The 14,751-nt window shown below is 53.9% G+C and overlaps 1 protein-coding gene across 1 annotated transcript; it reads right to left on the bottom strand.

Annotated features, from left to right (window-relative positions):
* Positions 1-2,087: 2,087 nt before the first annotated feature.
* Positions 2,088-14,270, bottom strand: LOC134157828 (AP-4 complex subunit mu-1-like). Its single transcript, XM_062607227.1, has 5 exons — positions 14,171-14,270; positions 13,111-13,217; positions 9,687-9,783; positions 6,318-6,428; positions 2,088-2,195 (listed from the first exon to the last, which is right to left on the bottom strand). The coding sequence occupies exons 1-5, from the start codon at positions 14,171-14,173 to the stop codon at positions 2,088-2,090; spliced, it is 426 nt and encodes a 141-aa protein (XP_062463211.1). The 5' UTR covers positions 14,174-14,270.
* Between the last annotated feature and the right edge of the window lie 481 nt (positions 14,271-14,751).

The raw sequence follows: 14,751 nt of genomic DNA, 5'->3' as shown, positions 1-14,751 counted from the left end.
GGAACTGGGATGGAATGGGATGGAATGGGATGGAACTGGGATGGAATGGGATGGAACTGGGATGGAATGGGATGGAATGGGATGGAATGGACTGGGATGGAACTGGGATGGAATGGGATGGACTGGGATGGACTGGGATGGAATGGGATGGACTGGGATGGACTGGGATGGAATGGGATGGACTGGGATGGAATGGGATGGACTGGGATGGACTGGGATGGACTGGGATGGACTGGGATGGAATGGGATGGAATGGGATGGAATGGGATGGACTGGGATGGGATGGACTGGGATGGACTGGGATGGAATGGGATGGACTGGGATGGAATGGGATGGAACTGGGATGGAATGGGATGGACTGGGTTGGAATTGGGATGGACTGGGATGGGCTGGGATGGACTGGGATGGAACTGGGATGGATTGGGATGGACTGGGATGGAACTGGGATGGAATGGGATGGACTGGGATGGGCTGGGATGGACTGGGATGGAACTGGGATGGAATGGGATGGACTGGGATGGACTGGGATGGAATGGGATGGAACTGGGATGGACTGGGATGGGATTGGGATGGAATGGGATGGAACTGGGATGGACTGGGATGGATTGGGATGGATGGGATGGACTGGGATGGACTGGGATGGATTGGGATGGACTGGGATGGATTGGGATGGACTGGGATGGATGGGACGCACTGAACCCCATGATGGGATGGACTGGGATGCACTGGGATGGACTGGGATGGATGGGACGCACTGAACCCCATGATGGGATGGACTGGGATGGACTGGGATGGACTGGGATGGATGGGATGGACTGGGATGGACTGGGATGGATGGGATGGACTGGGATGGACTGGGATGGATTGGGATGGACTGGGATGGACTGGGATGGATGGGATGGACTGGGATGGACTGGGATGGATTGGGATGGAATGGGATGGAACTGGGATGGAACTGGGATGGACTGGGATGGAACTGGGATGGGATTGGGATGGAATGGGATGGAACTGGGATGGACTGGGATGGGAATGGGATGGACTGGGATGGAATGGGATGGAACTGGGATGGAACTGGGATGGACTGGGATGGACTGGGATGGGATTGGGATGGAACTGGGATGGGATTGGGATGGACTGGGATGGACTGGGATGGAATGGGATGGGACTGGGATTGAACAGGGATATAATGGGATGGAACTGGGATATAATGGGATGCATTGGGATGCATTGGGATGGACTGGGATGGGACTGGGATGGGACTGGGATGGACTGGGATGGAACTGGGATATAATGGGATGGGACTGGGATATAATGGGATGCATTGATGTTGCAGGGGGATGCACTGGGATGCACTGGGATCCATTGGGATCCATTGGGATGCACTGGGATCCATTGGGATGCACTGGGATCCATTGGGATGCATTGGGATGCACTGGGATCCATTGGGATGCACTGGGAGCCATTGGGATCCATTGGGATGCATTGGGATGCACTGGGATCCATTGGGACGCACTGGGATCCATTGGGATGCACTGGGATCCATTGGGATGCATTGGGACTCCTTGGGATCCATTGGGATGCACTGGGATCCATTGGGATGCACTGGGATCCATTGGGATCCATTGGGATGCACCGGGATGCACTGGGATCCATTGGGATCCATTGGGATGCACTGGGATCCATTGGGATGCACTGGGATGCACTGGGATCCATTGGGATCCATTGGGATGCACTGGGATCCATTGGGATGCACTGGGATCCATTGGGATCCATTGGGATGCACCGGGATGCACTGGGATCCATTTGGGATCCATTGGGATGCACTGGGATGCATTGGGTTCCATTGGGATCCATTGGGATCCATTGGGATGCACTGGGATCCATTGGGATGCACTGGGATCCATTGGGATGCACTGGGATCCATTGGGATGCACTGGGATCCATTGGGACGCACTGGGATCCATTGGGATGCACTGGGATCCACTGGGACGCACTGGGATCCATTGGGGCGCACTGGGATCCACTGGGATCCATTGGGATCCACTGGGATCCATTGGGGTCCATTGGGATCCATTGGGATCCATTGGCTATGGGGCAGGGGGGGGGTCACTCACCTGCTCCCCCCGGGCCACCCCCAGGGGCCTCGTGGCCGCCGAGCCCGGAGCCACCTTGGAACGCTGCGTGTCCGCCCCGAACTGCAACGGGAACAACGGGAATGGCGATGGGAATGGGATGGGAATAACGGGAACGATGGGAATGGGAACGATGGGAACGATGGGAATGGGAATGGGAACAATGGGAACAATGGGAACAATGGGAATGGAATGGGAACGATGGGAACAATGGGAATGATGGGAACAATGGGAACGATGGGAACAATGGGAACAATGGGAACAATGGGAACAATGGGAACGATGGGAACGATGGGAACGATGGGAATGGGAATGGGAACAATGGGAACGATGGGAACAATGGGAACAATGGGAACGATGGGAACAATGGGAATGGAATGGGAACGATGGGAACGATGGGAACGATGGGAACGATGGGAACGATGGGAACGATGGGAATGGAATGGGAACAATGGGAACGATGGGAACAATGGGAACAATGGGAATGATGGGAACAATGGGAACGATGGGAATGGAATGGGAACAATGGGAATGGGAACAATGGGAACAATGGGAACGATGGGAACAATGGGAACGATGGGAACAATGGGAACGATGGGAACAATGGGAACAATGGGAACAATGGGAACGATGGGAATGGGAACAATGGGAACGATGGTAACAATGGGAACAATGGGAACAATGGGAACAATGGGAACGATGGGAACAATGGGAACAATGGGAACGATGGGAACGATGGGAACAATGGGAATGGAATGGGAACAATGGGAACGATGGGAACGATGGGAATGGAATGGGAACGATGGGAACAATGGGAACAATGGGAACAATGGGAACGATGGGAACAATGGGAACGATGGGAATGGAATGGGAACAATGGGAACGATGGGAACGATGGGAACAATGGGAACGATGGGAACGATGGGAACGATGGGAACAATGGGAATAATGGGAACGATGGGAACAATGGGAACAATGGGAATGGAATGGGAACGATGGGAACAATGGGAACGATGGGAACGATGGGAACGATGGGAATGGAATGGGAACAATGGGAACAATGGGAACGATGGGAACAATGGGAACGATGGGAACAATGGGAACAATGGGAACGATGGGAACGATGGGAACAATGGGAACAATGGGAACGATGGGAACAATGGGAACGATGGGAACAATGGGAACGATGGGAACGATGGGAACAATGGGAACAATGGGAACGATGGGAACGATGGGAACGATGGGAACGATGGGAACAATGGGAACAATGGGAACAATGGGAATGATGGGAACAATGGGAACAATGGGAACAATGGGAATGATGGGAACGATGGGAACAATGGGAACGATGGGAACGATGGGAACGATGGGAACGATGGGAACGATGGGAACAATGGGAACAATGGGAACGATGGGAACAATGGGAACAATGGGAACGATGGGAACAATGGGAACGATGGGAACGATGGGAACGATGGGAACAATGGGAATGGGAACAATGGGAACGATGGGAACGATGGGAACGATGGGAACGATGGGAACGATGGGAACGATGGGAACAATGGGAACAATGGGAACGATGGGAACAATGGGAACGATGGGATGGGAACGATGGGAACGATGGGAACAATGGGGACGATGGGAACGATGGGAACAATGGGAACGATGGGAACGATGGGAACGATGGGAACGATGGGAATGATGGGAATGGAATGGGAACGATGGGAACGATGGGAACAATGGGAACAATGGGAACGATGGGAACGATGGGAACGATGGGAACGATGGGAACGATGGGAACAATGGGAACAATGGGAACGATGGGAATGATGGGAACAATGGGAACAATGGGAACGATGGGAACAATGGGAACAATGGGAACAATGGGAACAATGGGAATGGGAACGATGGGAACGATGGGAACAATGGGAACGATGGGAACGATGGGAACAATGGGAACAATGGGAACAATGGGAACAATGGGAACGGGAATGGGAACGGGAACAACGGGAACAATGGGTACAGGAACAATGGGAACGATGGGAATGATGGGAACAATGGGAATGGAATGGGAATGGAATGGGAACGATGGGAACGATGGGAACAATGGGAACAATGGGAACAATGGGAACGATGGGAACGATGGGAACGATGGGAACGATGGGAACGATGGGAACGATGGGGACGATGGGAACGATGGGAACGATGGGAACGATGGGAACAATGGGAACGATGGGAACGATGGGAACAATGGGAACGATGGGAACAATGGGAACGATGGGAACGATGGGAACAATGGGAACAATGGGAACAATGGGAACGATGGGAACAATGGGAACAATGGGAACAATGGGAACAATGGGAATGGAATGGGAACGATGGGAACGATGGGAACAATGGGAACAATGGGAACAATGGGAATGGAATGGGAACAATGGGAACAGGAATGGGAATGGGAACAACGGGAACAATGGGTACGGGAACAATGGGAACAATGGGAACAACGGGAATGGAACGGGAACAACAGGAACGGGAACAACAGGAATGGGAACAGCGGGAATGGAATGGGAACAACGGGAACAGAACGGGAACAACGGGAATGGGAACAACGGGAACAACGGGAACAATGGGAACGGAACGGGAACAACGGGAACGGGAACAACGGGAACGGAACGGGAACAACGGGAATGGGAACAACGGGAATGGGAACAACGGGAACAACGGGAACAATGGGAACGGAACGGGAACAACGGGAACGGGAACAACGGGAACGGAACGGGAACAACGGGAATGGGAACAACGGGAATGGGAACAACGGGAACAACGGGAACAATGGGTACGGGAACAATGGGAACAATGGGTACGGGAACAATGGGAACAACGGGAACAATGGGAACGGAACGGGAACAACGGGAATGGGAACAACGGGAACAACGGGAACAATGGGAACGGAACGGGAACAACGGGAACGGGAACAACGGGAACGGAACGGGAACAACGGGAATGGGAACAACGGGAATGGGAACAACGGGAATGGGAACAACGGGAACAACGGGAACAATGGGAACGGAACGGGAACAACGGGAACGGGAACAACGGGAACGGGAACAACGGGAACGGAACAGGAACAACGGGAATGGGAACAACGGGAATGGGAACAACGGGAACGGGAATGGGAGGGGAACGGGAACGGGAACGCGGATGGGAACGGGAATGGGGATGGGATGGGGATGGGATTGGGAGGCACGGGGTGCACTGGGAATGTACTGGGGGATGCTGGGAAAGGACTGGGATATACTGGGACGTACTGGGATGCACTGGGGGGTAATTGGGATGCACTGGGATGAACTGGGGGGTAATTGGGGTGCATTGGGGTGCATTGGGATGCATTGGGGTGCACTGGGATGCACTGGGGGGTAATTGGGATGCATTGGGGTGCACTGGGATTGCATTGGGATGCATTGGGATGCACTGGGATGCACTGGGGGGTAATTGGGGTGCACTGGGGGGTAATTGGGATGCATTAGGATGTAATTGGGATGCACTGGGATGCATTGGGATGCACTGGGATGCACTGGGGTGTAATTGGGGTGCACTGGGATGCACTGGGGGGTAATAGGGGTGCATTGGGATGCATTGGGATGCATTGGGGTGCATTGGGGTGCACTGGGATGCACTGGGGGGTAATTGGGATGCATTGGGGTGCACTGGGGGGTAATTGGGGTGCATTGGGATGCACTGGGGGGTAATTGGGATGCATTGGGATGAACTGGGGGGTAATTGGGGTGCATTAGGGTGCACTGGGATGCACTGGGGGGTAATTGGTTTGCACTGGGATGCACTGGGATGCACTGGGGGGTAATTGGGGTGCATTGGGATGTAATTGGGATGCACTGGGATGCACTGGGGGGTAATTGGGATGCACTGGGATGCACTGGGGGGCAATTGGGATGCACTGGGGGGTAATTGGGGTGCATTGGGGTGCATTGGGATGCATTGGGGTGCACTGGGATGCACTGGGGGGTAATTGGGATGCATTGGGATGCACTGGGATTGCATTGGGATGCATTGGGATGCACTGGGATGCACTGGGGGGTAATTGGGGTGCACTGGGGGGTAATTGGGATGCATTAGGATGTAATTGGGATGCATTGGGGTGCACTGGAGCCCCCCCCACGCCCTCACCAGCCCAATGGAGCCCAGGTCCAGGAGGCTGAAGGGGGGGGGGCTCACGGGGGGGCTCTGGGTGAGGCTGCGCAGCACCTCTGGGGCCGTGCTCTGGATGTACCCATAGTCCTTTGGGGCGGGGGGGGGGGGGGTCACCCCAAAGAGGGGCCCCCAGCACCCCCCATAGGGGAACATGGAGCCAAACCCCCTTTAAACCCCCCCAAACCCCGTTTAAACGCCCCCAAACCCCTTTAAACGCCCCCAAACCCCCTTTAAACCCCCCCAAACCCCTTTAAACGCCCCCAAACCCCCTTTAAACCCCCCCAAACCCCCTTTAAACGCCCCCAAACCCCCTTTAAACCCCCCCAAACCCCCTTTAAACGCCCCCAAACCCCGTTTAAACGCCCCCAAACCCCCTTTAAACCCCCCCAAACCCCCTTTAAACCCCCCCAAACCCCTTTTAAACGCCCCCAAACCCCTTTAAACCCCCCCAAACCCCCTTTAAACGCCCCCAAACCCCCCCCCCCAAACCCCCCCCCAAACCCCTCTTAACCCCCCCAAACCCCTTTTAACCCCCTTTAAACGCCCCCAAACCCCTTTAAACCCCCCCAAACCCCTTTAAACCCCCCCAAACCCCCTTTAAACCCCCCCAAACCCCTTTAAACCCCCCCCAAACCCCCTTTAAACGCCCCCAAACCCCTTTAAACGCCCCCAAACCCCTTTAAACGCCCCCAAACCCCCAAACCCCTTTAAACGCCCCCAAACCCCGTTTAAACGCCCCCAAACCCCTTTAAACGCCCCCAAACCCCTTTAAACGCCCCCAAACCCCGTTTAAACCCCCCCAAACCCCTTTAAACCCCCCCAAACCCCTTTAAACCCCCCAAACCCCTTTAAACGCCCCCAAACCCCTTTAAACCCCCCAAACCCCCTTTAAACCCCCCCAAACCCCTTTAAACGCCCCCAAACCCCTTTAAACCCCCCCAAACCCCGTTTAAACCCCCCCAAACCCCTTTAAACCCCCCCAAACCCCTTTAAACGCCCCCAAACCCCCTTTAAACCCCCCCAAACCCCGTTTAAACGCCCCCAAACCCCGTTTAAACGCCCCCAAACCCCTTTAAACCCCCCCAAACCCCATTTAAACGCCCCCAAACCCCTTTAAACGCCCCAAACCCCGTTTAAACGCCCCCAACCCCCTTTAAACGCCCCCAAACCCCGTTTAAACCCCCCCAAACCCCCTTTAAACGCCCCCAAACCCCTTTAAACGCCCCCAAACCCCGTTTAAACGCCCCCAAACCCCTTTAAACGCCCCCAAACCCCTTTAAACGCCCCCAAACCCCCTTTAAACGCCCCAAAACCCCTTTAAACGCCCCCAAACCCCCTTTAAACGCCCCCAAACCCCTTTAACCGCCCCCAGCCCCCGTTTAAACCCCCCCAAACCCCTTTAAACGCCCCCAAACCCCCTTTAAACGCCCCCAAACCCCCTTTAAACGCCCCAGACCCCGTTTAAACGCCCCAGACCCCCTTTAAACCCCCCCAAACCCCGTTTAAACCCCCCCAAACCCCTTTAAACCCCCCCAAACCCCTTTAAACCCCCCCAAACCCCTTTAAACCCCCCCAAACCCCGTTTAAACGCCCCCAAACCCCTTTAAACCCCCTTTAAACGCCCCCAAACCCCCTTTAAACGCCCCCAAACCCCTTTAAACCCCCCAAACCCCCTTTAAACGCCCCCAAACCCCGTTTAAACCCCCCAAACCCCGTTTAAACGCCCCCAAACCCCTTTAAACCCCCCCAAACCCCTTTAAACGCCCCCAAACCCCCTTTAAACGCCCCCAAACCCCCCCAAACCCCTTTAAACCCCCCAAACCCCTTTAAACCCCCCCAAACCCCTTTTAAACGCCCCCACACCCCTTTTAAACCCCCCCAAACCCCTTTAAACGCCCCCAAACCCCTTTAAACCCCCCCAAACCCCTTTAAACGCCCCCAAACCGTTTTAAACCCCCTTTAAACGCCCCAGACCCCGTTTAAACGCCCCCAAACCCCTTTAAACGCCCCCAAACCCCCTTTAAACCCCCCCAAACCCCGTTTAAACGCCCCCAAACCCCGTTTAAACGCCCCCAAACCCCTTTAAACGCCCCCAAACCCCCTTTAAACGCCCCCAAACCCCTTTAAACCCCCCCCAAACCACTTTAAACGCCCCCCAAACCCCTTTAAACCCCCCAAACCCCGTTTAAACCCCCCCAAACCCCCTTTAAACCCCCCCAAAAACCCCCCAAAACCCCTTTAAACGCCCCCAAACCCCCTTTAAACGCCCCCAAACCCCTTTAAACGCCCCCAAACCCCGTTTAAACCCCCTTTAAACCCCCCAAACCCCCTTTAAACCCCCCCAAACCCCGTTTAAACGCCCCACACCCCGTTTAAACGCCCCAAACCCCGTTTAAACGCCCCAAACCCCGTTTAAACGCCCCCAAACCCCGTTTAAACGCCCCCAAACCCCGTTTAAACGCCCCCAAACCCCGTTTAAACGCCCCAAACCCCCTTTAAACGCCCCCAAACCCCGTTTAAACGCCCCCAAACCCCGTTTAAACGCCCCCAAACCCCTTTAAACCCCCCCAAACCCCCTTTAAACGCCCCCAAACCCCCTTGAAACCCCCCCAGACCCCTTTAAACCCCCCCAAACCCCCTTTAAACCCCCCAAACCCCTTTAAACCCCCTTTTAACCCCCCCAAGCCCCCTTTAACCCCCCCAAACCCCCTTTAAACGCCCCCAAACCCCCTTTAAACGCCCCCAAACCCCCCAAACCCCTTTAAACGCCCCCAAACCCCCTTTAAACCCCCCCAAACCCCCTTTAAACCCCCCCAACCCCTTTAAACGCCCCCAAACCCCCTTTAAACCCCCCCAACCCCCGTTTAAACGCCCCCAAACCCCGTTTAAACGCCCCCAAACCCCGTTTAAACGCCCCCAGACCCCGTTTAAACGCCCCCACCCGTTTAAACGCCCCCAAACCCCTTTAAACGCCCCCAAACCCCTTTAAACGCCCCCAAACCCCCTTAAACGCCCCCAAACCCCTTTAAACGCCCCCAAACCCCCTTTAAACGCCCCCAAACCCCTTTAAACGCCCCCAAACCCCCTTTAAACGCCCCCAAACCCCTTTAAACCCCCCCAAACCCCCTTTAAACGCCCCCAAACCCCTTTAAACCCCCCCAAACCCCCTTTAAACGCCCCCAAACCCCTTTAAACCCCCCCAAACCCCTTTAAACCGCCCCAAACCCCCTTTAAACCCCCCCAGACCCCGTTTAAACCCCCCAAACCCCGTTTAAACCCCCCCAAACCCCGTTTAAACGCCCCCAGACCCCGTTTAAACGCCCCCACCCGTTTAAACGCCCCCACCAGCATCTCCTCCAGCAGCTCGGACGCCAACGCGAGGTTTCCCCCCACGTTTTGCTCGCTCAGGGGCCCGCAGAAGTCCCTCAGCAGCGCCACCAACCTGCGGGGGGGGAAAGGGGCCCAAAAGGACCCAAAAATGGGCTCAAAATGGGGCAAAAATGAGCCAAAATGGGGCAAAATGGGTCAAAAATGACCCAAAATGGGACAAAATGGGCCAAAATGGGCTCAAAATGGGGCAAAATGGGTCAAAAATGACCAAAATCACCCAAAATGGGCTCAAAATGACTCAAAATGACGGAAAACGGGTCCAAAATGGGCTCAAAATGACCCAATATGGGCCAAAATGGGCTCAAAATGACGCAAAATGGGGCAAAATGGGTCAAAAATGACCCAATATGGGCTCAAAATGACACAAAATGGGGCAAAATGGGTCAAAAATGACCCAAAATGGGACAAAATGGGTCAAAAATGACCCAAAATGGGTCAAAATGGGTCAAAAATGACCCAATATGGGCTCAAAATGACACAAAATGGGCCAAAATGGTTCAAAAATGACCCAAAATGGGCTCAAAATGACACAAAATGACCCAAAATGGCTCGAAAATGACCCAAAATGGGCACAAAATGACCCAAAATGGGTCAAAAATGACCCAAAATGGGCTCAAAATGACCCAAAATGGGCACAAAATGACCCAAAATGGCTCGAAAATGACCCAAAATGGGTCAAAAATGACCCAAAATGGGCTCAAAATGACCCAAAATGGGCAAAATGGGCTCAAAATGACCCAAAATGGGCTCAAAATGATCCAAAATGGGCCAAAAATAACCCAAAATGACCCAAAATGCACTCAATGGGCTAAAAATGAACAAAAATGGGCCAAAATGGGTCAAAAATGACCAAAGTGACCCAAATTGGGCCCAAATGGGTCAGAAATGACCCAAAAATGGGCACAAAATCACCAAAAATGACCCAAAATGGGACAAAAATGAACCAAAATGAGCCCAAAATGACCCAAAATGAGCCAAAATGGGCCCAAAATGGCCCGAAATGGCTCGAAAATGACCGAAAATGTCCCCAAAAGGGCTCAAAATGACCCAAAATGGGCTCAAAATGGGGCAAAATGGGTCAAAAATGACCCAAAATGGGCCAAAATGAGTCAAAAATGGGTCAAAAATGACCCAAAATCACCCAAAATGGGCTCAAAATGCGTCAAAAATGACCCAAAAGGGGCCCAAAAGGACCCAAAATGACAAAAATGGGCCAAAATGGGTCAAAAATGACGAAAAATTGGGCACAAAATCACCAAAAATGACCCAACATGGGCCAAAATGGGCTCAAAATGACCCAAAATGACCCAAAAGGGGCCCAAAATGGGCCAAAATGGGTCAAAAATGACCCAAAATGACCCAAAAGTGGACCAAAATGGGCTCCAAATGACCATAAATGGGCCAAAATGGGTCAAAAATGACCCAAAATGGGCTCAAAATGACCCCAGACGGGCCAAAATGGGGCAAAAATGACCCAAAATGGGACAAAATGGGTCAAAAATGACCCAAAATGGGCCAAAATGGGCTCAAAATGACCCAAAATGGGTCAAAATGGGTCAAAAATGACCCAACATGGGCTCAAAATGGGCCAAAATGGGCCAAAATGGGTCAAAAATGACCCACAATGACCCAAAATGGGCCAAAATGTGCTCAAAATGGGTCAAAAATGACCCAAAAATGGGCACAAAATGACCCAAAATGGGCCAAAATGGGTCAAAAATGACCCACAATGACGCAAAATGGGCCAAAATGGGCTCAAAATGAGCCAAAAATGACCCAAAAATGGACACAAAAATGACCCAAAATGGGCCAAAATGGGTCAAAAATGACACAAAATGGGCCAAAATGGGTCAAAAATGACCCAAAAATGGTCACAAAATCACCAAAAATGGGCCAAAATGGGTCAAAAATGGAGCCAAATGACCCAAAATGGGCCAAAATGACACAAAATGACCCAAAATGACCCAAAATGGGCTCCAAATGACTCAAAATGCACCGAAAATGACCCCAAATGACTCGAAATGGGCCGTAATGACCCAAAATGGGCCAAAATGGGTCAAAATGGGTCAAAAATGACACAAAATGACCCCAAATGGGCAAAAAATGACCCAAAATGGCCCAAAATGACCCAAAATGGCCCAAAATGACGCAAAATGGGAACAAAATGACCCCAAATGCTCCCAGAATGACCCCAAATTAATCCAAAAGGCCCAAAATGACCCAAAATGGGTCCAGAACGACCCAAAATGGGCTAAAAATGACCCGAAGTACCCAAAACCTGCTCTAAAAATCCAAAATGACCCAAATGGGGCCCAAATGGGTTAAAAATGACCCAAAATGAACCAAAACGCCCCCAAACCACCCCAAACCACCCTAAAACACCCCAAAATGTCCCAAAACGCTCAAACCAACCCAAAACGCCCCAAACCACCCCAAAATGTCCCAAAACGCCCCCAAGGACCCAGGCCAGCCTAACCCACCCGAACCACCCCAAAACTCCCCAAAACTCCCCAAAATGTCCCAAACCACCCCAAAATGTCCCAAAACGCTCAAACCACCCCAAAACGCCCCCAAACCACCCCAAAACCACCCAAAAAAGGCCCCCCAAAACCCCCAAACGCCCTCCCTAAAACGTCCCCTAAAACCGCCCCCAAAACCACCCCAAAAACACCCCCAAAACGCCCCAAAACGCCCCCCAAAAAAACAAAGGGCTCCAAAAAATACCCTCAAACGTCTCAAAACTCCCCAAAACGCCCAAACCACCCCAAAAACACCCCCAAAACGCCCTAAAACACGCTAAAAGCACCCCCAAAATGTTCCTAAACACCCCAAAACGCCCCCAAAACGCCCCTTAAAACGCCCCTAAAATGCCCCACAAACACCCCAAAACGCCCCCAAACCACCCCAAAACCGCCCTCCAAACGTCCCAAAACGCCCCCAAAAAAACTAAACCCCCCAAACGCCCCCAACCCCCCCAAAATCGCCCCTTAAAACGCCCCTAAAATGCCCCAAAACACCCAAAAGCCCCCAAAACCCCCTAAAAACGCGCCAAAATTGTCCCAAAACGCCCCCAAAATCGCCCCCAAATCGCCCCCAAAATCGCCCCATAAAACACCCTAAAAACGCCCCCAAACCACCCCAAAAACGCCCCTAAAACGCCTCAAAACGCCCCCAAAAAACCCAACCCCCCCCAAACGCCACCAAAGTGCCCCAAAAAACCCCAAAATCGACCCTTAAAACACCCCTAAAATGCCCCAAAACACCCCCAAAACGCCCCGAAAACGCCCCCAAAACGCCCCCCAAAAAACCAAACCCCCCCAAACGCCCCCAAAGTGCCCCCAAACCCCCCCCAACCCCCCCAAAATCGCCCCCTTGGCACCTATTGAGGAACTCAACAAGGGTGAACGGCGACGCCTCCGCCGCCGCGGTGGCCACGAAGTAGAGCCCCGAGTGGCGCACGTGGACAAAGTGGAGCCCCCCAAGGGCCTGGGGGGGCAATGGGGGTCAATGGGGGGCAATGGGGATCAATGGGGCTCAATGGGGGGCAATGGGGGGCAATGGGAGTCAATGGGGCTCAATGGGGCTCAATGGGGGGCAATGGGGGGCAATGGGAGTCAACGGCGGTCAATGGGAGTCAATGGGAGGCAATGGGGGGCAATGGGGGGCAACGGCGGTCAATGGGGGTCAATGGGAGGCAATGGGGGTCAATAGGGATCAATGGGGGTCAATGGGAGTCAATGGGGGCTCAATGGGGATCAATGGGGGTCAACGGGGGGCAATGGGGATAAATGGGAATCAATGGGGGGCAATGGGGGGCAATGGGAGTCAACGGCAGTCAATGGGAGTCAATGGGGGGCAATGGGGATAAATGGGAATCAATGGGTGGCAATGGGGGTCAATTCGAGTCAACGGCGGTCAACGGCGGTCAATGGGGGTCAATGGGGGTCAATGGGGGTCAATGGGAGTCAATGGGGGGCAATGGAGGGCAATGGGGGCAATGGGAGTCAATGGGACTCAATGGGGATCAATGGGGCTCAATGGGAGTCAATGGGACTCAATGGGGCTCAATGGGGATCAATGGGGCTCAATGGGAGTCAATGGGGCTCAATGGGGATCAATGGGGCTCAATGGGAGTCAATGGGGCTCAATGGGGCTCAATGGGGATCAATGGGGATCAATGGGAGTCAATGGGGCTCAATGGGGCTCAATGGGAGTCAATGGGGCTCAATGGAAGTCAATGGGGGGCAATGGGCACCCTGGGCCCATTGAAATCAATGGGACCCCCATTGCCCCCCATTGCCCCATAGCGCCCCATAGCGCCCCATAGGCCCCCATTGCCCCCCATTGACTCCCATTGACCCCCATTGCCCCCCATTGCCCCATAGCACCCCATAGCGCCCCATAGCGCCCCATAGCGCCCCATAGCGCCCCCCAGGTACCATGAAGACCGGGGCTTGGTCCCCCGGCAACGCGGTGACGCCGCGGTAGAAGAGCTCGACCACATCGATGCCGGGCTCCGAGGGCTCCCCACGGACTATGGGGTGCAGGGGGGGGGAGTTGGGGGTCAAGGAGAAATAGGGGGGGTGGGGGGCACAAGGGGGCACCCCATAAGTGGGGGGGGCGGGGTTATAATGGGGGGGGGAAGAGGATATATGGGGCACAATGGGGGGAGCATCCCTATATGGGGCACATGGGGGGACCCCATAATGGGGGGGGGGGGGGAAGAGGATATATGGGGCACAATGGGGTGGGCATCCCTATATGGGGCACATGGGGGGGGACCCCATAATGGGGGGGGAAGAGGATCTATGGGGCACAATGGGGGCGGAAGAGGATATATGGGGCACAAGGGGGGACCCCATAATGGGGGGGGGGGGGAGAGGATCTATGGGGCACAATGGGGGGGGCATCCCTATGTGGGGCACATGGGGGGGGACCCCATAAATGGGGTGGGGGGGGGTTATAATGGGGGGGGAAGAGGATCTATGGGGCACAATGGGGGTGGGCACCCCTATATGGG

Source organism: Pezoporus occidentalis, unplaced genomic scaffold (assembly GCF_034315485.1).
Source record: "Pezoporus occidentalis ecotype Australia unplaced genomic scaffold, CSIRO_AGI_Poc_V1 ctg1203, whole genome shotgun sequence".
NCBI classification, from domain to species: Eukaryota; Metazoa; Chordata; class Aves; order Psittaciformes; family Psittacidae; genus Pezoporus; species Pezoporus occidentalis.
Note: the sequence above shows the minus strand (reverse complement) of the source record. Positions and strands in the feature narration are given on the sequence as shown.

What these genes read in the sequence shown, in the direction of transcription:
- LOC134157828 (XM_062607227.1), bottom strand. An exon ending in CTTGTTGAGTTCCTCAATAG is followed by an intron (nt 9,784 to 13,110) that starts GTGCCAAGGGGG and finishes CCCCCCCCGCAG; the next exon opens with GTTGGTGGCGCTGCTGAGGG. An exon ending in AGCTGCTGGAGGAGATGCTG is followed by an intron (nt 6,429 to 9,686) that starts GTGGGGGCGTTT and finishes CCCGCCCCAAAG; the next exon opens with GACTATGGGTACATCCAGAG.